The sequence below is a fragment of the Nerophis lumbriciformis genome, linkage group LG10 (assembly GCF_033978685.3).
Source record: "Nerophis lumbriciformis linkage group LG10, RoL_Nlum_v2.1, whole genome shotgun sequence".
NCBI classification, from domain to species: domain Eukaryota; kingdom Metazoa; phylum Chordata; class Actinopteri; order Syngnathiformes; family Syngnathidae; genus Nerophis; species Nerophis lumbriciformis.
In genome coordinates this window covers 2387108-2413646 of record NC_084557.2, presented here as the reverse complement: position 1 = coordinate 2413646, position 26539 = coordinate 2387108, and the positions used below count along the sequence as shown (strand labels likewise).

Genomic DNA, 26539 nt, shown 5'->3' with positions numbered 1-26539 from the left:
AAAACTGTTTGAACATGATAAAACTATTTAAACATGATAAAACTGTTGAAACATGATAAAACTGTTTAAACATGACAAAACTGTTTAAACATGATACAATTGTTTAAACATGATAAGAATGTTTAAACATGATAAAAATGTTGAAACATGATAAAAATGTTGAAACATGATAAAACTGTTTAAACATGATAAAACTGTTTAAACATGATACAACTGTTTAAACATGATAAAAATGTTTAAACATGATAAAACTGTTGAAACATGATACAACTGTTTAAACATGATAAAACTGTTTAAACGTGATACAACTGTTTAAACATCATAAAACTGTTAAACATGATAAAACTGTTGAAACATGATAAAACTGTTGAAACATGATCAAAATGTTTAAACATGATAAAACTGTTGAAACATGATAAAACTGTTTAAACATCAAAAACTGTTTAAACATGATACAACTGTTTAAACATGATAAAAATGTGGAAACATGATAAAAATGTTGAAACATGATAAAACTGTTTAAACATGATAAATCTGTTTAATCATGATACAACTGTTTAAATATGATAAAACTGTTTAAACATGATACAACTGTTAAAACATGATAAAACCGTTGAAACATGATATAACTGTTGAAACATGATAAACATGTTTAAACATGATAAAACTGTTGAAACATGATAAACATGTTTAAACATGATAAAACTGTTGAAACATGATAAAACTGTTGAAACATGATAAAACTGTTGAAACATGATAAAACTGTTGAAACATGATACAACTGTTGAAACATGATAAAACTGTTTAAACGTGATACAACTGTTTAAACATCATAAAACTGTTAAACATGATAAAACTGTTGAAACATGATAAAACTGTTGAAACATGATCAAAATGTTTAAACATGATAAAACTGTTGAAACATGATAAAACTGTTTAAACATCAAAAACTGTTTAAACATGATACAACTGTTTAAACATGATAAAAATGTGGAAACATGATAAAAATGTTGAAACATGATAAAACTGTTTAAACATGATAAATCTGTTTAAACATGATACAACTGTTTAAATATGATAAAACTGTTTAAACATGATACAACTGTTAAAACATGATAAAACCGTTGAAACATGATAAAACTGTTGAAACATGATAAACATGTTTAAACATGATAAAACTGTTGAAACATGATAAACATGTTTAAACATGATAAAACTGTTGAAACATGATAAAACCGTTGAAACATGATAAAACTGTTGAAACATGATAAACATGTTTAAACATGATAAAACTGTTGAAACATGATAAACATGTTTAAACATGATAAAACTGTTGAAACATGATAAACATGTTTAAACATGATAAAACTGTTGAAACATGATAAAACTGTTGAAACATGATAAAACTTTTTAAACATGATAAACCCCCCCCCCCGATGGTTGTAGTGTGGAGGCAGGTAGCGAAAACGAAATTGAAGAAGAAACTGAAGCTATTGAGCCATATCGGTTTGAACCGTATGCAAGCGAAACCGACGAAAACGACACGACAGCCAGCGACACGGGAGAAAGCGAGGACGAATTCGGCGATCGCCTTCTAACCAACGATTGGTATGTGTTTGTTTGGCATTAAAGGAAACTAACAACTATGAACTAGGTTTACAGCATATGAAATACATTTGGCAACAACATGCACTTTGAGAGTGCAGACAGCCCAATTTTTATCAATTAATATATTCTGTAGACATACCCTCATGTCAGCAGGCCAGGGAAGCTAGGGTCGATATTCTTCTCTTGATCATCTTCGGGACGGTGTGAGCCAAGACATCCAGGGGGTTTAGCTCGCTCGTCTGCGGGAACAAACTGCCGCCATTGCTTGCCGTGCTAGCGAGGTCCTTTGTCCCTGAATTGCTCACACACTCCGGCAGATTCAATGGGGGTCTGGCGGCAGATTTCTTTGACTTTATCGTTGGAAATGCATCTGCTTTGAGTGTCGCAGGATATCCACACATTCTTTGCCATCTCTGTCGTAGCATAGCTTTCGTCGGTAAAGTGTGCGGAACAAACGTCCGATTTCTTGCCACTTTGGCATCTTTGGGCCACTGGTGCAACTTGAATCCGTCCCTGTTGGTGTTGTTACACCCTCCGACAACACACCGACGAGGCATGATGTCTCCAAGGTACGGAAAACAGTCGAAAAAACGGAAAATAACAAAGCTGATTTGACTCGGTGTTTGAGAAAATGGCGGATTGCTTCCCGATGCGACGTCACGTTGTGACGTCATCGCTCCGAGAGCGAATATTAGAAAGGCGTTTAATCCGCCAAAATTCACCCATTTAGAGTTCGGAAATCGGTTAAAAAAATATATGGTCTTTTTTCTGCAACATCAAGGTATATATTGACGCTTACCGTATTTTCCGCACTATAAGGCGCACCGGATTATTAGCCGCACCTTCAATGAATGGCATATTTCATAACTTTGTCCACCAATAAGCCGCCCCGGACTATAAGCCGCGCCTACGCTGCGCTAAAGGGAATGTCAAAAAAACAGTCAGATAGGTCAGTCAAACTTTAATAATATATTAAAAACCAGCGTTCTAACAACTCTGTTCACTCCCAAAATGTACGCAAATGTGCAATCACCATCCATCCATCCATCCATCTTCTTCCGCTTATCCGAGGTCGGGTCGCGGGGGCAGCAGCTTAAGCAGGGAAGCCCAGACTTCCCTCTCCCCAGCCACTTCGTCCAGCTCCTCCCGGGGGCTCCTGAGGCGTTCCCAGGCCAGCCGGGAGACATAGTCTTCCCAGCGTGTCCTGGGTCTTCCCCGTGGCCTCCTACCGGTCGGACGTGCCCGAAACACCTTCCTAGGGAGGCGTTCGGGTGGCATCCTGACCAGATGCCCGAACCACCTCATCTGGCTCCTCTCGATGTGGAGGAGCAGCGGCTTTACTTTGAGCTCCCTCCGAATGACAGAGCTTCTCACCCTATCTCTAAGGGAGAGCCCCGCCACTCGGCGGAGGAAACTCATTTCGGCCGCTTGTACCCGTGATCTTGTCCTTTCGGTCATGACCCAAAGCTCTTGACCATAGGTGAGAAGCAGGGCCTGGGGAATCTGTGGTGGGCTCTCCTATTTCTGGGGCTGAGGTTGCCGAGGTAGTTAAAAAGCTCCTCGGTGGCAAGGCCCCGGGGGTGGATGAGATCCGCCCGGAGTTCCTTAAGGCTCTGGATGTTGTGGGGCTGTCTTGGTTGACAAGACTCTGCAACATCGCGTGGACATCGGGGGCGGTACCTCTGGATTGGCAGACCGGGGTGGTGGTTCCTCTCTTTAAGAAGGGGAACCGGAGGGTGTGTTCCAACTATCGTGGGATCACACTCCTCAGCCTTCCCGGTAAGGTCTATTCAGGTGTACTGGAGAGGAGGCTACGCCGGATAGTCGAACCTCGGATTCAGGAGGAACAGTGTGGTTTTCGTCCTGGTCGTGGAACTGTGGACCAGCTCTATACTCTCGGCAGGGTCCTTGAGGGTGCATGGGAGTTTGCCCAACCAGTCTACATGTGCTTTGTGGACTTGGAGAAGGCATTCGACCGTGTACCCCGGGAAGTCCTGTGGGGAGTGCTCGGAGAGTATGGGGTAACGGACTGTCTTATTGTGGCAGTTCGCTCCCTGTATAATCAGTGTCAGAGCTTGGTCCGCATTGCCGGCAGTAAGTCGGACACGTTTCCAGTGAGGGTTGGACTCCGCCAAGGCTGCCCTTTGTCACCGATTCTGTTCATAACCTTTATGGACAGAATTTCTAGGCGCAGTCAGGGCGTTGAGGGGATCTGGTTTGGTGGCTGCAATCACAAACATAGTAAAATTCAAAATAGTGCAGAGCAATAGCAACATAATGTTGCTCGAACGTTAATGTCACAACACACAAAATAAACATAGCGCTCACTTTCTGAAGTTATTCTTCATTCGTAAATCCTTCGTCTTCGGTGTCCGAAGTGAAAAGTTGGGCAAATGTGAGATCCAAAATGGCCGGCTCCGTCTCGTCGAAGTAATCGGAGTCAGTGTCACTGTTATCCAGCAGTTCTGTGAATCCTGCCTTCCGGAAAGCTCGGACCACAGTTGTGACCGAAATATCTGCCCAGGCATTTACGATCCACTGGCAGATGTTGGCGTCGTCTGGCGCTGCCTCCCTGTCTTAGTGAAGGTGTGTTCGCCTTCTGTCATCCACTGTTCCCACGCAGTTAGCAGTCTAGCTTCGAATGCCCTGTTGACACCAATATCTAGCGGCTGGAGGTCTTTTGTCAATCCACCCGGAATGACGGCGAGTATTGAATTAAGCGCGTAAGCGTGTCTCTTACTGTGATGTTATGAGCTAGCAAATATAACAACTACACTACCCAGCATGCAACGATAGTGACGAGCATGCGCGGTAGCCCTGAGAAGCGTTGTATGCTGGCAGTTAGAATGTGGTTATGAGCACGCTGTGAGTAAACGTTGAGAACTCAGTTAACACGCCTCGTCTGCATTATTTATAATTAGACAGACAACACACTTAATAGGAGCCATTTTGGGGTCTTTACATAAACACACAAATGGAAATGAAACGTCACATATCCCAGCATGCACCGCGCGCTTCTTCTTCTTCCGGGGGCGGGTGGTTGCTTACAGTACAAGAAGAAGCGCTTCCTGTTCTACGGGGGCGGGTGCTTACCTTGGCGGTTGCTTGCGTAGAAGAAGAAGCGCTTCCTGCTCACTGTCAGCTTTTGAGTAAATTTGTGGTTTTTAGGTGCGGCTAATGGTGCGGAAAATACGGTACATAGGTCTGGTGATAATGTTCCCCTTTAAATATTAACTGTCAGTTTACTATATGAGTACGTGTTTTCTATTGTTTCATTGAAAATAAAACAGCAAAGTCCATTTGGCTGTCATCTGTTTTAATTATGAGACACAATTGTGTCAAAATCATGATTTTTTTTTTGTTCATGCTTGAAATAAGAAATTATTTCTTTAAAAAAGTAGTTTTATACTTGTGAGTGTTGATGACACAGCTTTGCAACACTTGATATTCTAGTTTCAAGCATGTTTTACTCAATATAGGTCAGGGGTGCTCACACTTTTTCTGCAGGCGAGCTACTTTTGAATTGATCAAGTCGTGGGGATCTACCTCATTCATATATACAATTTATATTTACTTATTTATGAAATATATGTTTTTGTTAACAAGTTAAAGGTGTTTAATGATAATGCCATCCATCCATCCATCCATCTTCTTCCGCTTATCCGAGGTCGGGTCGCGGGGGCAGCAGCCTAAGCAGGGAAGCCCAGACTTCCCTCTCCCCAGCCACTTCGTCCAGCTCCTCCCGGGGGATCCCGAGGCGTTCCCAGGCCAGCCGGGAGAGATAGTCTTCCCAGCGTGTCCTGGGTCTTCCCCGTGGCCTCCTACCGGTCGGACGTGCCCTAAACACCTCCCGAGGGAGGCGATCGAGTGGCATCCTGACCAGATGCCCGAACCACCTCATCTGGCTCCTCTCGATGTGGAGGAGCAGCGGCTTTACTTTGAGCTCCTCCCGGATGGCAGAGCTTCTCACCCTATCTCTAAGGGAGAGCCCCGCCACCCGGCGGAGGAAACTCATTTCGGCCGCTTGTACCCGTGATCTTGTCCTTTCGGTCATAACCCAAAGCTCATGACCATAGGTGAGGATGGGAACGTAGATGGACCGGTAAATTGAGAGCTTTGCCTTCCGGCTCAGCTCCTTCTTCACCACAACGGATCGATACAGCGTCCGCATTACTGAAGATGCCGCACCGATCCGCCTGTCGATCTCACGATCCACTCTTCCCTCACTCGTGAACAAGACTCCGAGGTACTTGAACTCCTCCACTTGGGTCAGGGTCTCCTCCCCAACCCGAAGATGGCATTCCACCCTTTTCCGGGCGAGAACCATGGACTCGGACTTGGAGGTGCTGATTCTCATCCCAGTCGCTTCACACTCGGCTGCGAACCGATCCAGCGAGAGCTGAAGATCCTGGCCAGATGAAGCCATCAGGACCACATCATCTGCAAATCCTGCAGCCACCAAACCAGATCCCCTCAACGCCTTGACTGCGCCTAGAAATTCTGTCCATAAAGGTTATGAACAGAATCGGTGACAAAGGGCAGCCTTGGCGGAGTCCAACCCTCACTGGAAACGTGTCCAACTTACTACCGGCAATGCGGACCAAGCTCTGGCACTGATCATACAGGGAGCGGACTGCCACAATCAGACAGTCCGATACCCCGTACTCTCTGAGCACTCCCCACAGGACTTCCCGAGGGACACGGTCGAATGCCTTCTCCAAGTCCACAAAACACATGTAGACTGGTTGGGCAAACTCCCATGCACCCTCAAGGACCCTGCCGAGAGTATAGAGCTGGTCCACAGTTCCACGACCAGGACGAAAACCACACTGTTCCTCCTGAATCCGAGGTTGGACTATCCGGCGTAGCCTCCTCTCCAGTACACCTGAATAGACCTTACCGGGAAGGCTGAGGAGTGTGATCCCACGATAGTTAGAACACACCCTCCGGTTCCCCTTCTTAAAGAGAGGAACCACCACCCCGGTCTGCCAATCCAGAGGTACCGCCCCCATTAATGCTTGCATTAATGATAATGCAAGCATGTTTAACACATATAGTTAATATTGTTAATACATTAAAGGTGTTTAATGATAATACAAGTATGTTTAATACATATAGTTAATATTGTTAACAACTTAAAGGTGTTTAAAGATAATGCAAGCATGTTTAACACATATAGTTAATATTGTTAACAAGTTAAAGGTGGTTAAAAATAATACAAGCATGTTTAACACAAATACTTAATATTGTTAACAACTTAAAGGTGGTTAAAGATAATAAAAGCATGTTTAACACATATAGTTAATATTGTTAACAAGTTAAAGGTGGTTAAAGATAATACAAGCATGTTTAACACATATAGATTCCTTTCTTTCATGAAGACAAGAATGTAAGTTGGTGTATTACCTGATTCTGATGACTTGCATTGATAGGAATCAGACAGTGGTGCTGATAAGGTCCGCATTTTCGAATGGAGGAGAAAAAAAGTCCTCCTTTCTGTCCAATACCACATGAAAGTGGTTGGTTTTTGGCATCTTATTTGTCCAGCTTCCGTACTCCTTTGTATACACTTTACAAGAAATACATTGTCGGCAAACTCCGCAGCTTGCTAGCTTGTGCACGCCAGCTTTCTGAGACTCTTATTTTGGTAGCGCAGGCAGGATGAAGCAGAGCTTTTATTGTGCAACTGTGCAGTCGGTCTTTGGAGTTTTGACGACAGGTACGGCGCCAGAGTCTGTTGAAATAAAGTGTTTCTCGCCTTCCAGTCGGTAATTTTAATGAGCTGGCAGCAGCCAGCGTCATCTCAGAAGACCCTCGGGTGCCGTGAATGTCAATCAAGTGACGGAAGTGACGTCATAGTGAAGATTTATGATCGCTCATTTTTAGGACTATTTTTTTAATGCCTGGCTGGTGATCGACTGACACACCCTCCGAGATCGACCGGTAGATCGCGATCGACGTAATGAGCACCCCTGATATAGGTCATCAAATCTCAGCAACAAGCTGTAATATCTTACTGAGACCATTTAGGACCAAAACACTTAAAACAAGTAAAACACTCTAACATAAAATCTGCTTAGTGAGACCCTTATTTGATATATTTCATCTTACTTAGATATCAGTTTTTGCAGTGAAGCAAGTCAGTTGATGGCCAGACTTGATGTCCATGACAGGAAACTGTGCTACAAGAATGTTAACCTCTTACATGGAATGATTATTCCAGATCTTTGGGAGGTAGGATTCCACTCCTGACGCCAGTTCTGACCGCTGAATGGTCTTGGTTCATGTCCACCACTCTATAGCTGAGACTGTGGGTTTGGATCCAGGCTGATCCATCCTGACTCGGTCTTTATGTCAGACCCACTCGACATCCATTGCTTTCGGTCTCCCCTAGAGGGGGGGGGTTACCCACATATGCGGCCCTCTCCAAGGTTTCTCATAGTCATTCACATCGACGTCTCACTGGGGTGAGTTTTTCCTTGCCCGTATGTGGGCTTTGTACCGAGGATGTCGTTGTGGCTTGTGCAGCCCTTTGAGACACTTGTGATTTAGGGCTATATAAATAAAGATTGATTGATTGATTGATTTATGTTCCCTATCAGGATGTGTGATGTTCCAGTGGAAGGAGAAAGCGGGAGAAGGTGAACTGATCACTAGCCAGTAGAGATGCGCGGATAAGCAATTATTTCATCCGCAACCGCATCACAAAAGTCGTCAACCACCCGCACCCACCCGAACTAACATTTAATCAAAACCGCACCCGCCCGTTGTTATATATCTAATATAGACGATGCAAGGCATTAGTGAGGTTATAAAGCTTTTTGCCTGTTAAAGAAAGGAGACTGATCCAATGGAGCAGAGACATTCAATGCGTGCCACGCTGTCACGGCCCAGACGCACACTAGTGCGCAATCATCTGGGAGCCGCGCTGAGCGCACCTCCAAACGTGCTCGCGCCACTCAAACTGCGTTCTATCTTGTTTTAACATCCTGTGGCACTCTTCTGGGATCACGGCGGACGAAACTGCTCATGCTCAGGGTGTTTGTGGAGGTTCGGGGTTTTGCACAAATGTGATGCACCATGTTAGATGTCCCGGTTTTGTGACTGTCGTAGACATAAACAGCGTCGCAGCTCTTGCAAATCGCGTAGCCAGCATTACTATCATCCTGATTTACAACCTCATAAAAACGAGTCCACGCTGAACTTTTCTGGCCTTTTTTTCCCCCTGGTCTTTAGTATTCCCTTTTTTAGTTTGTCGCGTACCACGTTTGCTGCCGGAGTTGCCATCTCTTTTTTTTTTCTTCTTCTGTTGTGGCATATGCTGCAGGTGCCTGCTCATTTTTCGTATGTGGGTAACAACATTTAACTATGTATATACAGGTAAAAGCCAGTAAATTAGAATATTTTGAAAAACTTGATTTATTTCAGTAATTGCATTCAAAAGGTGTAACTTGTACATTATATTTATTCATTGCACACAGACTGATGCATTCAAATGTTTATTTCATTTAATTTTGATGATTTGAAGTGGCAACAAATGAAAATCCAAAATTCCGTGTCTCACAAAATTAGAATATTACTTAAGGCTAATACAAAAAAGGGATTTTTAGAAATGTTGGCCAACTGAAAAGTATGAAAATGAAAAATATGAGCATGTGCAATACTCAATACTTGGTTGGAGCTCCTTTTGCCTCAATTACTGCGTTAATGCGGCGTGGCATGGAGTCGATGAGTTTCTGGCACTGCTCAGGTGTTATGAGAGCCCAGGTTGCTCTGATAGTGGCCTTCAACTCTTCTGCGTTTTTGGGTCTGGCATTCTGCATCTTCCTTTTCACAATACCCCACAGATTTTCTATGGGGCTAAGGTCAGGGGAGTTGGCGGGCCAATTTAGAACAGAAATACCATGGTCCGTAAACCAGGCACGGGTAGATTTTGCGCTGTGTGCAGGCGCCAAGTCCTGTTGGAACTTGAAATCTCCATCTCCATAGAGCAGGTCAGCAGCAGGAAGCATGAAGTGCTCTAAAACTTGCTGGTAGACGGCTGCGTTGACCCTGGATCTCAGGAAACAGAGTGGACCGACACCAGCAGATGACATGGCACCCCAAACCATCACTGATGGTGGAAACTTTACACTAGACTTCAGGCAACGTGGATCCTGTGCCTCTCCTGTCTTCCTCCAGACTCTGGGACCTCGATTTCCAAAGGAAATGCAAAATTTGCATGGTTGGGTGATGGTTTGGGGTGCCATGTCATCTGTTGGTGTCGGTCCACTCTGTTTCCTGAGATCCAGGGTCAACGCAGCCGTCCACCAGCAAGTTTTAGAGCACTTCATGCTTCCTGCTGCTGACCTGCTCTATGGAGATGGAGATTTCAAGTTCCAACAGGACTTGGCGCCTGCACACAGCGCAAAATCTACCCGTGCCTGGTTTACGGACCATGGTATTTCTCTTCTAAATTGGCCCGCCAACTCCCCTGACCTTAGCCCCATAGAAAATCTGTGGGGTATTGTGAAAAGGAAGATGCAGAATGCCAGACCCAAAAACGCAGAAGAGTTGAAGGCCACTATCAGAGCAACCTGGGCTCTCATAACACCTGAGCAGTGCCAGAAACTCATCGACTCCATGCCACGCCGCATTAACGCAGTAATTGAGGCAAAAGGAGCTCCAACCAAGTATTGAGTATTGTACATGCTCATATTTTTCATTTTCATACTTTTCAGTTGGCCAACATTTCTAAAAATCCCTTTTTTGTATTAGCCTTAAGTAATATTCTAATTTTGTGACACACGGAATTTTGGATTTTCATTTGTTGCCACTTCAAATCATCAAAATTAAATGAAATAAACATTTGAATGCATCAGTCTGTGTGCAATGAATAAATATAATGTACAAGTTACACCTTTTGAATGCAATTACTGAAATAAATCAAGTTTTTCAAAATATTCTAATTTACTGGCTTTTACCTGTATATTTCCGAATTGGTTTAACTGCCACCCGCCTGAATCTATTTAAAATCTAATTTTTTTAAATTTCAAGCGCCCGACCCGACCCGCGGATAAAATCAAATTTTTTTTTATTTCAACCGCCCGACCCGCGGATAATCCGCGGACTCCGCGATTGTGTCCGCAAACCGCGCATCTCTACTAGCCAGGGTTTCACTTCACTCTTCTTTGCACAAACTCCAGCTACAAACCTAACACCTTTAAAACCCCTCTCAAAGGTGCGTGGGGGTTGTCAGTTCAAACCCTGCATTCCATCTGTGCTGTTGTGTCCTTGGGCAAGGCACTTCGCCCACACTGCTGCATCAATGTCAATACGTGTTGGATGGTGGTGGCAAGTGGGCAGCCACGTTTGTGTTGGTCACACCACTTTGGGACTGTGGACTTAATCCACAAATAGCCTCTCGCTGTTGGCATCCGGGTGTCTTCAGGCGCTATAAAAAAAAAATCAATCAAATAAACTTTTTTTTTAAATTTTTTTAAACAAATTAAACGTGTAAACGTAAATGTCCAGAAATCTTAGGGATGGTTAAAAATTGTTTATAAATGTGTTTTTCCATTTCTGCCAGAGCGTGTAGTATACAAGTATATTTTTCAAATATTCTTTTTTTATACCCCTTTAATATTTTGTAAAGAATTTTAAGGAATAATATATTTTTCTATATGTTTTTTTTCCCGCTATTTTTAGATATACCGTATTTTTCGGACTATAAGTCGCAGTTTTTTTCATAGTTTGGCCGGGGGTGCGACTTATACTCTGGAGCGATTTATGTGCATACTTGCCAACCTTGAGACCTCCGATTTCGGGAGGTGGGGGGTGGGTGGGTGTAGGTGGGGGCGGGGGGCGTGGTTGGAGGCGGGGGTGTGGTTAAGAGGGGAGGAGTATATTTACAGCTAGAATTCACCAAATCAAGTATTTCATATATATATATATATATATATATATATATATATATATATATATATATATATATATATATATATATATATATATATATATATATATACATATATATATATATATATATATATATATATATATATGTATATATATATATATATATATATAAAATAAAATAAATATATATTTATAGCTGGAATTCACTGAAAGTCAAGTATTTCTTATATATATATATATATACATATATATATATATATATATACATACATACATATATATATATATATATATATATATATACATACATACATACATACATATATATATATATATATACATACATACATACATATATATATATATACATATATATATATACATACATACATATATATATATATATATATATATATATATGTATACATACATACATATATATATATATATATATATATATATATATATATACATACATACATACATATATATATATATATATGTATGTATGTATGTATGTATATATATATATATATATATATATATATACATACATACATATATATATATATATATATATATATATATATATATATGTATACATACATACATACATACATATATATATATATATATATATATACATACATACATACATACATATATATATATATGTATGTATGTATGTATGTATATATATATATATATATATATATATATATATATATATATATATATATACATACATACATACATACATATATATATGTATGTATGTATGTATGTATATATATATATATATATATATATATATATGTATGTATGTTTGTATGTATGTATGTATATATATATATATATGTATGTATGTATGTATATATATATATATATATATATATGTATGTATGTATATATATATATATATATATATATATATGTATATATATATATATATAAGAAATACTTGACTTTCAGTGAATTCTAGCTATAAATATATATTTATTTTATTTTATATGTATATATACATATATATATATATATATATATATATATATATATATATATATATATATATATATATATATATATATATATATATATATATATATATATATATATATATAAATAAGAAATACTTGACTTTCAGTGAATTCTAGCTATAAATATATATTTATTTTATATATATATATATATATATACAAAAGAAATACTTGAATTTCAGTGTTCATTTATTTACACATATACACACACATAACACTCATCTACTCATTGTTGAGTTAAGGGTTGAATTGTCCATCCTTGTTCTATTCTCTGTCACTATTTTTCAAACCATGCTGAACACCCTCTCTGATGATGCATTGCTGTGTGGCACGCACAAAAGTGCTTTCATCAAATGCACTAGATGGCAGTATTGTCCTGTTTAAGAGTGTCACAACATCGCTGTTTACGGCAGACGAACTGCTTTACGGTAGACGAAAACATGACTGCTGTTGTTGTGTGTTGTTACCGCGCTGGGAGGACGTTAATGAAACTGCCTAACAATAAACCCACATAAGAAACCAAGAACTCGCCCTCCATCATTCTACAGTTATAATGATTGGGCAGGCACGCTGTTTATATTGTGGGAAAGCGGACTCAGGTTGCAATAAGTGAAGAGCAAACACTGTCAGCATCTAAAGGAGTCTACTGTCACTTTAAGGCGCTTAATAAAAAGGTGTCAAATGTATCTGGAAGGCTGCGCGTATGAAACCTGTAATTTTCCTACCTTATCCATCAAGCAACACTCACTGGTCCTCTCTTCTCCCCAGGACCCCCCGGGGCCCCGGCGGGGGTGCGAGTGAGGGACAAAAGTGAGAGGAACGTAACGCTGCAGTGGAGCCGCGGAGCAGACAACCACAGCCCCATCTCCAAATATAGCATCCAGTGCAGGGACGCCTCCTCGCAGGAAGTGTGGAGGAACGCCAGCACATGTGAGAAGAACAGATGATATATGTTGTGTCACGCCCACACCAGGTCACTACTTTTTCCACTGAGGTCCGCCATTTTCATATGTTTCATTATTAAAAGCAATACAATATACAGATTATTTTCACCTTTCGGGCGACCCTCAAGTTTTGTCCCGGGGACCCCAAAGGATCTCTCTCATAAAAATATCAAAAAATAAGTCATATACAATTATATTTTTAAATTATTATTCAACGGTTAAAGGGGACTGCACTTTTTTGGAATGTTGCCTCTTGTTCACAATCATTATGAGAGACAAGAACACACCTCTTTTTATTTTTTATTTTTAGGATTTTAAAGATAACAAAAAACGCTTGCCTTCAACGTCTCTAAACAACTTCAAAACCCTCCAACATTTTATGTACACACTGCAAGTATATATATATATATATATATATATAATGTAGTAACAGACACCCTCATAACAATATGTAATATGTACAATATACACACTGCAAGTATATATATAATGTAGTAACAGACACCTTCACAACAATATGTAATATGTACAATATACACACTGCAAGTATATATATATAATGTAGTAACAGACACCTTCATAACAATATGTAATATGTACAATATACACACTGCAAGTATATATATAATGTAGTAACAGACACCTTCATAATAATATGTAATATGTACAATATACACACTGCAAGTATATATATATATATATATATATATATATATATATATATATATATATATATATATATATATATATATATATATATATATATGTATGTGTGGGAAAAAATCACAAGACTATTTCATCTCTACAGGCCTGTTTCATGAGGGGGGGTACCCTCAATCGTCAGGAGATTTTAATGGGAGCATTCGCATACCATGGTTTATATAGGGCACAGAGTGGGTGGGTACAGGCTGGTGTAGGGGCGTGGTGATTGGCTCATGTGTTACCTAGGAGGTGTTTCCGTCTATGGCGGCATGCTGTTACAATTTCGCTGCGCTTGTTGAGGGATGACAGGTCTGGACGGTAAATAATAAACAGTTTCTCTTTCAAGCATAGGTTGCATCTTTTATTACCACTATTGTAAGGTGTGCTGGATGCAAGAATTTGCCATGTTATTGAATATTCAACATTATTGTCTTTGAGGTCCCAAATGTGTTTGCTGAGTTCTGTGGTATTTCGCAGGTTTTTGTTCCTGAAAGAAGCCTTGTGATTGTTCCATCTGGTTTTGAATTCTCCCTCGGTTAATCCTACATATGTGTCGGATGTGTTAATGTCCTTGCGTATTACCTTAGATTGGTAGACAACTGATGTTTGTAAGCACCCCCCGTTGAGAGGGCAATCAGGTTTCTTTCGACAATTACATCCTTTGTTGGTTTTGGAGTCGTTCTGTCTGAGGGCCGACGGCTCATTTGCAATTGTTTTGTTGTGGTTTGAGATGATTTGTCGTATATTGTTCATGCAGCTGTAGCTCAATTTAATGTTGTTCTTGTTGAATACTTTTCTTAGGATGTTGTCTTTGGGAAAGTGTTTGTCAATCAGATTGAGGAATTTGTGTCCTATATATATATATATATATATATATATATATATAATGTAGTAACAGACACCTTCATAACAATTTGTAATATGTACAATATACACACTGCAAGTATATATATATAATGTAGTAACAGACACCTTCATAACAATTTGTAATATGTACAATATACACACTGCAAGTATATATATATAATGTAGTAACAGACACCTTCATAACAATATGTACTATGTACAATATGCACACTGCAAGTAGTGAAGTGAAGTGAAGTGAATTATATTTATATAGCACTTTTCTCAAGTGACTCAAAGCGCTTTACATAGTGAAACCCAATATCTAAGTTACATTTTTAAACCAGTGTGGGTGGCACTGGGAGCAGGTGGGTAAAGTGTCTTGCCCAAGGACACAACGGCAGTGACTAGGATGGCGGAAGCGGGGATCGAACCTGCAACCCTGAAGTTGCTGGCACGGCCACTCTACCAACCGAGCTATAGCGCTGGGGCGTATATATATATAATGTAGGACAATATATATATATATATATATATATATATAATGTAGTAACAGACACCCTCATAACAATATGTAATATGTACAATATACACACTGCAAGTATATATATCATGTAGTAACAGACACCTTCACAACAATATGTAATATGTACAATATACACACTGCAAGTATATATATATAATGTAGTAACAGACACATTCATAACAATATGTACTATGTACAATATACACACTGCAAGTATATATATAATGTAGTAACAGACACCTTCGTAACAAAATGTAATATGTACAATATACACACTGCAAGTATATATATATATAATGTAGTAACAGACACCTTCATAACAATATGTAATATGTACAATATACACACTGCAAGTATATATATAATGTAGTAACAGACACCTTCATAACAAAATGTAATATGTACAATATACACACACTGCAAGTATATATATAATGTAGTAACAGACACCTTTATAACAATATGTAATATGTACAATATACACACTGGAAGTATATATATAATGTAGTAACAGACACCTTCATAACAATATGTAATATGTACAATATACACACTGCAAGTATATATATAATGTAGTAACAGACACCTTCATAACAATATGTAATATGTACAATATACACACTGCAAGTATATATATAATGTAGTAACAGACACCTTCATAATAATAATACGTTTTTCAACTTGTTTAAGTCGGGGTCCACGTAAATCAATTGATGGTACAAATATATAAAACATATGTGACATAACAATGACAGACTGCACAAACATGAGGGATTCAATACAAGAAACATGCATCAAGAAGAAACCACCCTAAGTTTGGGAAACTTTGAGCTGAAACATAGTTTTTACTCTTCTACAAGCATCTTAAAAATGTCTTTGCAGTTCCAGCAGATGTTGAAGGCAACGCAGAGACGGCCACCGTGGTGGATTTGGTGCCCTGGACCGAGTACGAGTTCCGGGTGATGGCCACCAACACTCTGGGCACGGGGGACCCCAGCAACCCCTCGCCTAAAGAGAAGACCTTGGCCTCACGTAAGTCCGTTCCACATCCCGTCCAGTTTTCCCTTCATTTTGACAGTCCTGAGTAAGTGTTTGGTGAACACACCTCACCCTGACCTCCTACACCACACACCAAAGTCACCGCATGAACTTCTAAATGAGCACCTTGGAGGAAGCGTGGGCTGCATGTCAAGTATAAATGAAAATCCCAGATTTGAGGCGTCCCTCAGGGGGCAGTGTTCCCACGCCCACTCGAAGGTGTTGCACTTGGAAGACGACACTGAGTGGAATTTGCAAGAGGAAGGATGTTGCAGGAGCCAGGGAGAAGTTATAGCCTGCTGTGGTTTTCTGTTGCTTTCTCCTTGCAGCTCCTGTGGTGGCGCCTTCAGATGTGGACGGGGGCGGGGGGACGAGCAGGGAGCTGACCATCACGTGGACGGTAGGTTTGGTCCTGGACATTCCACACAAACTTCTTTATATTTCTGCTTCTTACAAGCTTTTATCACCACTTACTCTTCAAGTTTGAAAGGAGCATTGCTGGAAGATCAAAAAGATATAAAGTATACCAAAAAACAAGCAATTTAAAAAAAAATCATTCCAGAAGCTAAATATTTAAATGTGAAAATAAAACAGTTTTATGGACATTAAAGGAGAATCCATCCATCCATCTTCTTCCACTTATCCGAGGTTGGGTCGCGGGGGCAGCAGCTCTTCCTGGGGGATCCCGAGGCGTTCCCAGGCCAGCCGGGAGACATAGTCTTCCCAACGTGTCCTGGGTCTTCCTCGTGGCCTCCTACCGGTCGGACGTGCCCTAAACACCTCCCTCGGGAGGCGTTTGGGTGGCATCCTGACCAGATGCCTGAACCACCTCATCTGGCTCCTCTCGATGTGGAAAAGTAGCGGCTTTACTTTGAGCCCCCCCCGGATGACAGAGCTTCTTACCCTATCTCTAAGGGAGAGCCCCGCCACCCGGCGGAGGAAACTCATTTCGGCCGCTTGTACCCTTGATCTTGTCTTTTCGGTCATAACCCAAAGCTCATGACCATAGGTGAGGATGGGAACGTAGATCGACCTGTAAATTGAGAGCTTTGCCTTCCGGCTCAGCTCCTTCTTCACCACAACGGATCGATACAGCGTCCGCATTACTGAAGACGCCGCACCGATCCGCCTGTCGATCTCACGATCCACTCTTCCCTCACTCGTGAACAAGACTCCGAGGTACTTGAACTCCTCCACTTAGGGAAAGGTCTCCTCCGCAACCCGGAAATGGCATTCCACTCTTTTCCGGGCGAGAACCATGGACTCGGACTTGGAGGTGCTGATTCTCATCCCAGTCGCTTCACACTCGGCTGCAAACCGATCCAGCGAGAGCTAAAGATCCTGGCCAGATGAAACCATCAGGACCACATCATCTGCAAAAAGCAGAGACCTAATCCTGCAGCCACCAAACCAGATACCCTCAACGCCTTGACTGCGCCTAGAAATTCTGTCCAAAAAGTTATGAACAGAATGGGTGACAAAGGACAGCCTTGTCCAACCCTCACTGGAAACGTGTCCGACTTACTGCCGGCAATGCGGACCAAGCTCTGACACTGATCGTACAGGGAGCGGAACGCCACAATCAGACAGTCCGACCCCATACTCTCTGAGCACTCCCCACAGGACTTCCTGAGGTACACGGTCGAATGCCTTCTCCAAGTCCACAAAGCACATGTAGACTGGTTGGGCAAACTCCCATGCACCCTCAAGGACCCTGCCGAGAGTATAGAGCTGGTCCACAGTTCCACGACCAGGACGAAAACCACATTGTTCCTCCTGAAGCCGAGGTTCGACTATCAGACGTAGCCTCTTCTCCAGTACACCTGAATAGACTTTACCGGGAAAATGCATTTATATTAAAACCATTTCTAAAAGCTTTCGCCAACAAACTTTCTGAAGGCAAAGCTCTCAGTCTACTCTCACTACCTACGCTCCTGCTCTCACCTGTGGTCATGAAGTGTGGTATATACAAAAAATAACTTTCCTGTGTTGCCGTCAAACTGTACTTTATGTTATGGTTTGCAGAAGGGAGGTGACGGCAACTGACACCAGGGGGTGGTAATGTCCAAAGATTTTTTATATATATATATATATAGAGAGAGAGAGAGAGAGAGAGAGAGAGACCATATATATAATAATAAAACAATAATAATATACAGGTAAAAGCCAGTAAATTAGAATATTTTGAAAAACTTGATTTATTTCAGTAATTGCATTCAAAAGGTGTAACTTGTACATTATATTTATTCATTGCACACAGACTGATGCATTCAAATGTTTATTTCATTTAATTTTGATGATTTGAAGTGGCAACAAATGAAAATCCAAAATTCCGTGTGTCACAAAATTAGAATATTACTTAAGGCTAATACAAAAAAGGGATTTTTAGAAATGTTGGCCAACTGAAAAGTATGAAAATGAAAAATATGAGCATGTACAATACTCAATACTTGGTTGGAGCTCCTTTACCTCAATTACTGCGTTAATGCGGCGTGGCATGGAGTCGATGAGTTTCTGGCACTGCTCAGGTGTTATGAGAGCCCAGGTTGCTCTGATAGTGGCCTTCAACTCTTCTGCGTTTTTGGGTCTGGCATTCTGCATCTTCCTTTTCACAATACCCCACAGATTTTCTATGGGGCTAAGGTCAGGGGAGTTGGCGGGCCAATTTAGAACAGAAATACCATGGTCCGTAAACCAGGCACGGGTAGATTTTGCGCTGTGTGCAGGCGCCAAGTCCTGTTGGAACTTGAAATCTCCATCTCCATAGAGCAGGTCAGCAGCAGGAAGCATGAAGTGCTCTAAAACTTGCTGGTAGACGGCTGCGTTGACCCTGGATCTCAGGAAACAGAGTGGACCGACACCAGCAGATGACATGGCACCCCAAACCATCACTGATGGTGGAAACTTTACACTAGACTTCAGGCAACGTGGATCCTGTGCCTCTCCTGTCTTCCTCCAGACTCTGGGACCTCGATTTCCAAAGGAAATGCAACATTTGCATGGTTGGGTGATGGTTTGGGGTGCCATGTCATCTGCTGGTGTCGGTCCACTCTGTTTCCTGAGATCCAGGGTCAACGCAGCCGTCTACCAGCAAGTTTTAGAGCACTTCATGCTTCCTGCTGCTGACCTGCTCTATGGAGATGGAGATTTCAAGTTCCAACAGGACTTGGCGCCTGCACACAGCGCAAAATCTACCCGTGCCTGGTTTACGGACCATGGTATTTCTGTTCTAAATTGGCCCGCCAACTCCCCTGACTTTAGCCCCATAGAAAATCTGTGGGGTATTGTGAAAAGGAAGATGCAGAATGCCAGACCCAAAAACGCAGAAGAGTTGAAGGCCACTATCAGAGCAACCTGGGCTCTCATAACACCTGAGCAGTGCCAGAAACTCATCGACTCCATGCCACGCCGCATTAACGCAGTAATTGAGGCAAAAGGAGCTCCAACCAAGTATTGAGTATTGTACATGCTCATATTTTTCATTTTCATACTTTTCAGTTGGCCAACATTTCTAAAAATCCCTTTTTTGTATTAGCCTTAAGTAATATTCTAATTTTGTGACACACGGAATTTTGGATTTTCATTTGTTGCCACTTCAAATCATCAAAATTAAATGAAATAAACGTTTGAATGCATCAGTCTGTGTGCAATGAATAAATATAATGTACAAGTTACACCTTTTGAATGCAATTACTGAAATAAATCAAGTTTTTCAAAATATTCTAATTTACTGGCTTTTACCTGTATATAATAATAAAACAATAATAATATAAACTAAGAAGATGGAGTGTGAACTGTTTGTAGATCCAAAAGTGTATGTGGTGTGTTGCTATGTGTGTGATTAGCTGAGGTGTGTGTTACCAAATGTAGTCGAAAGCGAATGAACACGGAAGTCCGTGGGGCAGGCAGATGATCCAGGGCAGGAGAGAACAGGCAAGATCCGTTTCCAAGCGTGAGGTCGAGAATCCAAAAGGGCAGTCCGGGAACCAAGGGGACAAAAAGGTGATGAGACGCACAGCTGGCCAACACAGAAACAAGGGCAGACGCTGGAAGGACGAGGAAGAACAATGAAACACGGGGGGGACCACGGCGAGATCAGGACAGAGAGAGAGCATAAAGCTGGGTATCGGCTTACGGTACAGAAGACTATATTCCGGCGCCGCATGGCAGCTTGTGCAGGCTTATGAAGGCAGCTTGATCATCACAGGCAGGTGCGCTGATTGCCGGTGAATGGCGGCTGCTGCAGGGCGTGTCCCGAGGTGCGACAAGCAGAGCGCAAGGATGACACTTTAACAAGGAAAAAAACATGGCACCTTAACTTTTGATGTATTTCCATTGTAGCTAATTGCACTCCTTTGTTGTGCTCCTGTCATGTTCCCCAGCCCGTCCAGGAGCAGTACTACTACGGTCCTGACTTTGGCTACATCGTGGCCTTCAAACCCCGGGCTGGCTTGGAGTGGACGCAGGTGACCGTGTCGGAGCCACAGGCCAAGCGCTACGTGCACAAAGATCCTTCCATCCCTCCCTGGACCGAGTACCACGTCAAAATCAAAGCCTTCAACGGCGAAGGGGAGGGGCCGTACAGTCTGACAGCGGTGGTCTACTCCGCACAAGAGGGTAGGCAATGTTGAAGTTGATAGATCAATGTCACGCCTCTGTTAAAAGGACACATGGTGCATGTGGAATGTTAAAACCTCTTGAAGGTGCAGGGGGGGATTTATCCAGATGATCGTTCAGTTATTAACTTCCACTGACAGACCGTGGAGATAACCGCTCGCTCGCGCAGAGAGTGGAGTCTGGTTACCATGGCAACACTTGCAGAACACCTGCTGTTCAACGTGGAATTTGGCAGCTGTCTTGGACTTTACGCGCGACGACTGACACGAAATCACATGATCTCATTCTAGCGCCCTCTGACGCTCCTGCGAGTATCGACGGCAAAGCTCTCTCGGCCACAGAAGCCATCGTTTGGTGGCTCCCCATCCCGCAGACCTACATAGACGGATACCAGGTCAGTAGATCCAGTTAGGAACTAACGCAAATGGAGTCAATCTGTTCCAAACCCTTCCAAAGAACCTTGATTAAGTCATTTAAAGCAGGGTGTCAAACTCATCCGAGCTCAGGGCCGCATGGAGGAAACTATTCCCTGACGGGCCAGACTGGTCAAATGATAACAAAAAAATACTTCAAAATTGTTTTCTTTGTCTTAACTTTGGCCAAAAATAACTCACATTCACACACTAGGGCCAATTTAGTGTTGTGGACTGGACTCTCACTGTTATGTTAGATCTACTATGGACTGGACTCTCACTATTATGTTAGATCCACTATGGACTGGACTCTCACTATTATGTTAGATCCACTATGGACTGGATTCTCACTATTATGTTAGATCCACTATGGACTGGACTCTCACTATTATGTTAGATCCACTATCGACTGGACTCTCACTGTTATGTTAGATCTAGTATGAACTGGATTCTCACTATTATGTTAGATCCACTATGGACTGGACTCTCACTATTATGTTAGATCCACTATGGACTGAACTCTCATTATTATGTTAGATCCACTATGGACTGGACTCTCACTATTATGTTAGATCCACTATGGACTGAACTCTCACTATTATGTTAGATCCACTATGGACTGAACTCTCACTATTATGTTAGATCCACTATGGACTGGACTCTCACACTATTATGTTAGATCTACTATGGACTGGACTCTCACTATTATGTTAGATCCACTATGGACTGGACTCTCACTATTATGTTAGATCCACTATGGACTGGACTCCCACTATTATGTTAGATCCACTATGGACTGGACTCTCACACTATTATGTTAGATCCAATATGGACTGGACTCTCACTATTATGTTAGATCCACTATGGACTGAACTCTCATTATTATGTTAGATCCTCTATGGACTGATCTCTCACACTATTATGTTAGATCCACTATGGACTGGACTCTCACTATTATGTTAGATCCACTATGGACTGGACTCACACTATTATGTTAGATCTACTATGGACTGGATTCTCACTATTATGTTAGATCCACTATGGACTGGACTCTCACTGTTATGTTAGATCTACTATGGACTGGATTCTCACTATTATGTTAGATCCACTATGGACTGGACTCTCACTATTATGTTAGATCCACTATGGACTTGACTTTCACACTATTATGTTAGATCCACTATGGACTGAACTCTCATTATTATGTTAGATCCACTATGGACTGAACTCTCACTATTATGTTAGATCCACTATGGACTGAACTCTCACTGTTATGTTAGATCCACTATGGACTGAACTCTCACTATTATGTTAGATCCACTATGGACTGGACTCTCACACTATTATGTTAGATCTACTATGGACTGGACTCTCACTATTATGTTAGATCCACTATGGACTGGACTCTCACTATTATGTTGGATCCACTATGGACTGGACTCCCACTATTATGTTAGATCCACTATGGACTGGACTCTCACACTATTATGTTAGATCCACTATGGACTGGACTCTCACTATTATGTTAGATCCACTATGGACTGAACTCTCATTATTATGTTAGATCCACTATGGACTGATCTCTCACACTATTATGTTAGATCCACTATGGACTGAACTCTCACTATTATGTTAGATCCACTATGGACTGGACTCCCACTATTATGTTAGATCCACTACGGACTGGACTCTCACACTATTATGTTAGATCCACTATGGACTGGACTCTCACTATTATGTTAGATCCACTATGGACTGAACTCTCATTATTATGTTAGATCCACTATGGACTGGACTCTCACTATTATGTTAGATCCACTATGGACTGGACTCTCACACTATTATGTTAGATCCACTATGGACTGAACTCTCACTATTATGTTAGATCCACTATGGACTGGACTCTCACTATTATGTTAGATCCACTATGGACTGGACTCTCACTATTATGTTAGATCCACTATGGACTGGACTCTCACTATTATGTTAGATCCACTATGGACTGAACTCTCACTATTATGTTCGATCCACTATGGACTGAACTCTCACTATTATGTTAGATCCACTATGGACTGGACTCTCACTATTATGTTAGATCCACTATGGACTGGACTCTCACTATTATGTTAGATCCACTATGGACTGAACTCTCACTATTATGTTCGATCCACTATGGACTGGACTTTCACACTATTATGTTAGATCCACTATGGACTGGACTCTCACTATTATGTTAGATCCACTATGGACTGAACTCTCACTATTATGTTAGATCCACTATGGACTGGACTCTCACTATTATGTTAGATCCACTATGGACTGGACTCTCACTATTATGTTAGATCCACTATGGACTGGACTCTCACTATTATGTTAGATCCACTATGGACTGAACTCTCACTATTATGTTCGATCCACTATGGACTGAACTCTCACTATTATGTTAGATCCACTATGGACTGGACTCTCATTATTATGTTAGATCCACTATGGACTGGACTCTCACTATTATGTTAGATCCACTATGGACTTGACTTTCACACTATTATGTTAGATCCACTATGGACTGAACTCTCATTATTATGTTAGATCCACTATGGACTGAACTCTCACTATTATGTTAGATCCACTATGGACTGAACTCTCACTATTATGTTAGATCCACTATGGACTGGACTCTCACACTATTATGTTAGATCTACTATGGACTGGACTCTCACTATTATGTTAGATCCACTATGGACTGGACTCTCACACTATTATGTTAGATCCACTATGGACTGGACTCTCACTATTATGTTAGATCCACTATGGACTGAACTCTCACTATTATGTTCGATCCACTATGGACTGGACTTTCACACTATTATGTTAGATCCACTATGGACTGGACTCTCACTGTTATGTTAGATCTACTATGGACTGGACTCTCACTATTATGTTAGATCCACTATGGACTGGACTCTCACTATTATGTTAGATCCACTATGGACTGGATTCTCACTATTATGTTAGATCCACTATGGACTGGACTCTCACTATTATGTTAGATCCACTATGGACTGGACTCTCACTATTATGTTAGATCCACTATGGACTGAACTCTCACTATTATGTTCGATCCACTATGGACTGAACTCTCACTATTATGTTAGATCCACTATGGACTGGACTCTCACTATTATGTTAGATCCACTATGGACTGGACTCTCACTATTATGTTAGATCCACTATGGACTGAACTCTCACTATTATGTTCGATCCACTATGGACTGGACTTTCACACTATTATGTTAGATCCACTATGGACTGGACTCTCACTATTATGTTAGATCCACTATGGACTGAACTCTCACTATTATGTTAGATCCACTATGGACTGGACTCTCACTATTATGTTAGATCCACTATGGACTGGACTCTCACTATTATGTTAGATCCACTATGGACTGGACTCTCACTATTATGTTAGATCCACTATGGACTGAACTCTCACTATTATGTTCGATCCACTATGGACTGAACTCTCACTATTATGTTAGATCCACTATGGACTGGACTCTCATTATTATGTTAGATCCACTATGGACTGGACTCTCACTATTATGTTAGATCCACTATGGACTTGACTTTCACACTATTATGTTAGATCCACTATGGACTGAACTCTCATTATTATGTTAGATCCACTATGGACTGAACTCTCACTATTATGTTAGATCCACTATGGACTGAACTCTCACTATTATGTTAGATCCACTATGGACTGGACTCTCACACTATTATGTTAGATCTACTATGGACTGGACTCTCACTATTATGTTAGATCCACTATGGACTGGACTCTCACACTATTATGTTAGATCCACTATGGACTGGACTCTCACTATTATGTTAGATCCACTATGGACTGGACTCTCACACTATTATGTTAGATCCACTATGGACTGGACTCTCACTGTTATGTTAGATCTACTATGGACTGGACTCTCACTATTATGTTAGATCCACTATGGACTTGACTTTCACACTATTATGTTAGATCCACTATGGACTGAACTCTCATTATTATGTTAGATCCACTATGGACTGAACTCTCACTATTATGTTAGATCCACTATGGACTGAACTCTCACTGTTATGTTAGATCCACTATGGACTGAACTCTCACTATTATGTTAGATCCACTATGGACTGGACTCTCACACTATTATGTTAGATCTACTATGGACTGGACTCTCACTATTATGTTAGATCCACTATGGACTGGACTCTCACTATTATGTTGGATCCACTATGGACTGGACTCCCACTATTATGTTAGATCCACTATGGACTGGACTCTCACACTATTATGTTAGATCCACTATGGACTGGACTCTCACTATTATGTTAGATCCACTATGGACTGAACTCTCATTATTATGTTAGATCCACTATGGACTGATCTCTCACACTATTATGTTAGATCCACTATGGACTGAACTCTCACTATTATGTTAGATCCACTATGGACTGGACTCTCACTATTATGTTAGATCCACTACGGACTGGACTCTCACACTATTATGTTAGATCCACTATGGACTGGACTCTCACTATTATGTTAGATCCACTATGGACTGAACTCTCATTATTATGTTAGATCCACTATGGACTGGACTCTCACTATTATGTTAGATCCACTATGGACTGGACTCTCACACTATTATGTTAGATCCACTATGGACTGAACTCTCACTATTATGTTAGATCCACTATGGACTGGACTCTCACTATTATGTTAGATCCACTATGGACTGGACTCTCACTATTATGTTAGATCCACTATGGACTGGACTCTCACTATTATGTTAGATCCACTATGGACTGAACTCTCACTATTATGTTAGATCCACTATGGACTGGACTCTC

At 41.1% G+C, this 26539-nt stretch overlaps 1 protein-coding gene across 4 annotated transcripts in view; it reads left to right on the top strand.

The window, feature by feature from the left end:
• The window catches only part of LOC133612752 (contactin-1a-like), a 268157-nt gene that overhangs the window by 218696 nt on the left and 22922 nt on the right, over window positions 1-26539 (top strand). For 3 of the 4 annotated variants that reach the window (XM_072913890.1, XM_072913888.1, XM_072913889.1), the window contains 5 exons: window positions 13311-13472; window positions 16440-16589; window positions 16925-16995; window positions 20978-21212; window positions 21503-21606. In XM_072913890.1, coding sequence (XP_072769991.1) covers window positions 13311-13472; window positions 16440-16589; window positions 16925-16995; window positions 20978-21212; window positions 21503-21606 — 722 coding nt within the window. Of the gene's footprint in view, window positions 1-13310; window positions 13473-16439; window positions 16735-16924; window positions 16996-20977; window positions 21213-21502; window positions 21607-26539 lie in introns of those variants that run through there. The other variant, XM_072913891.1, reaches the window with a different exon arrangement.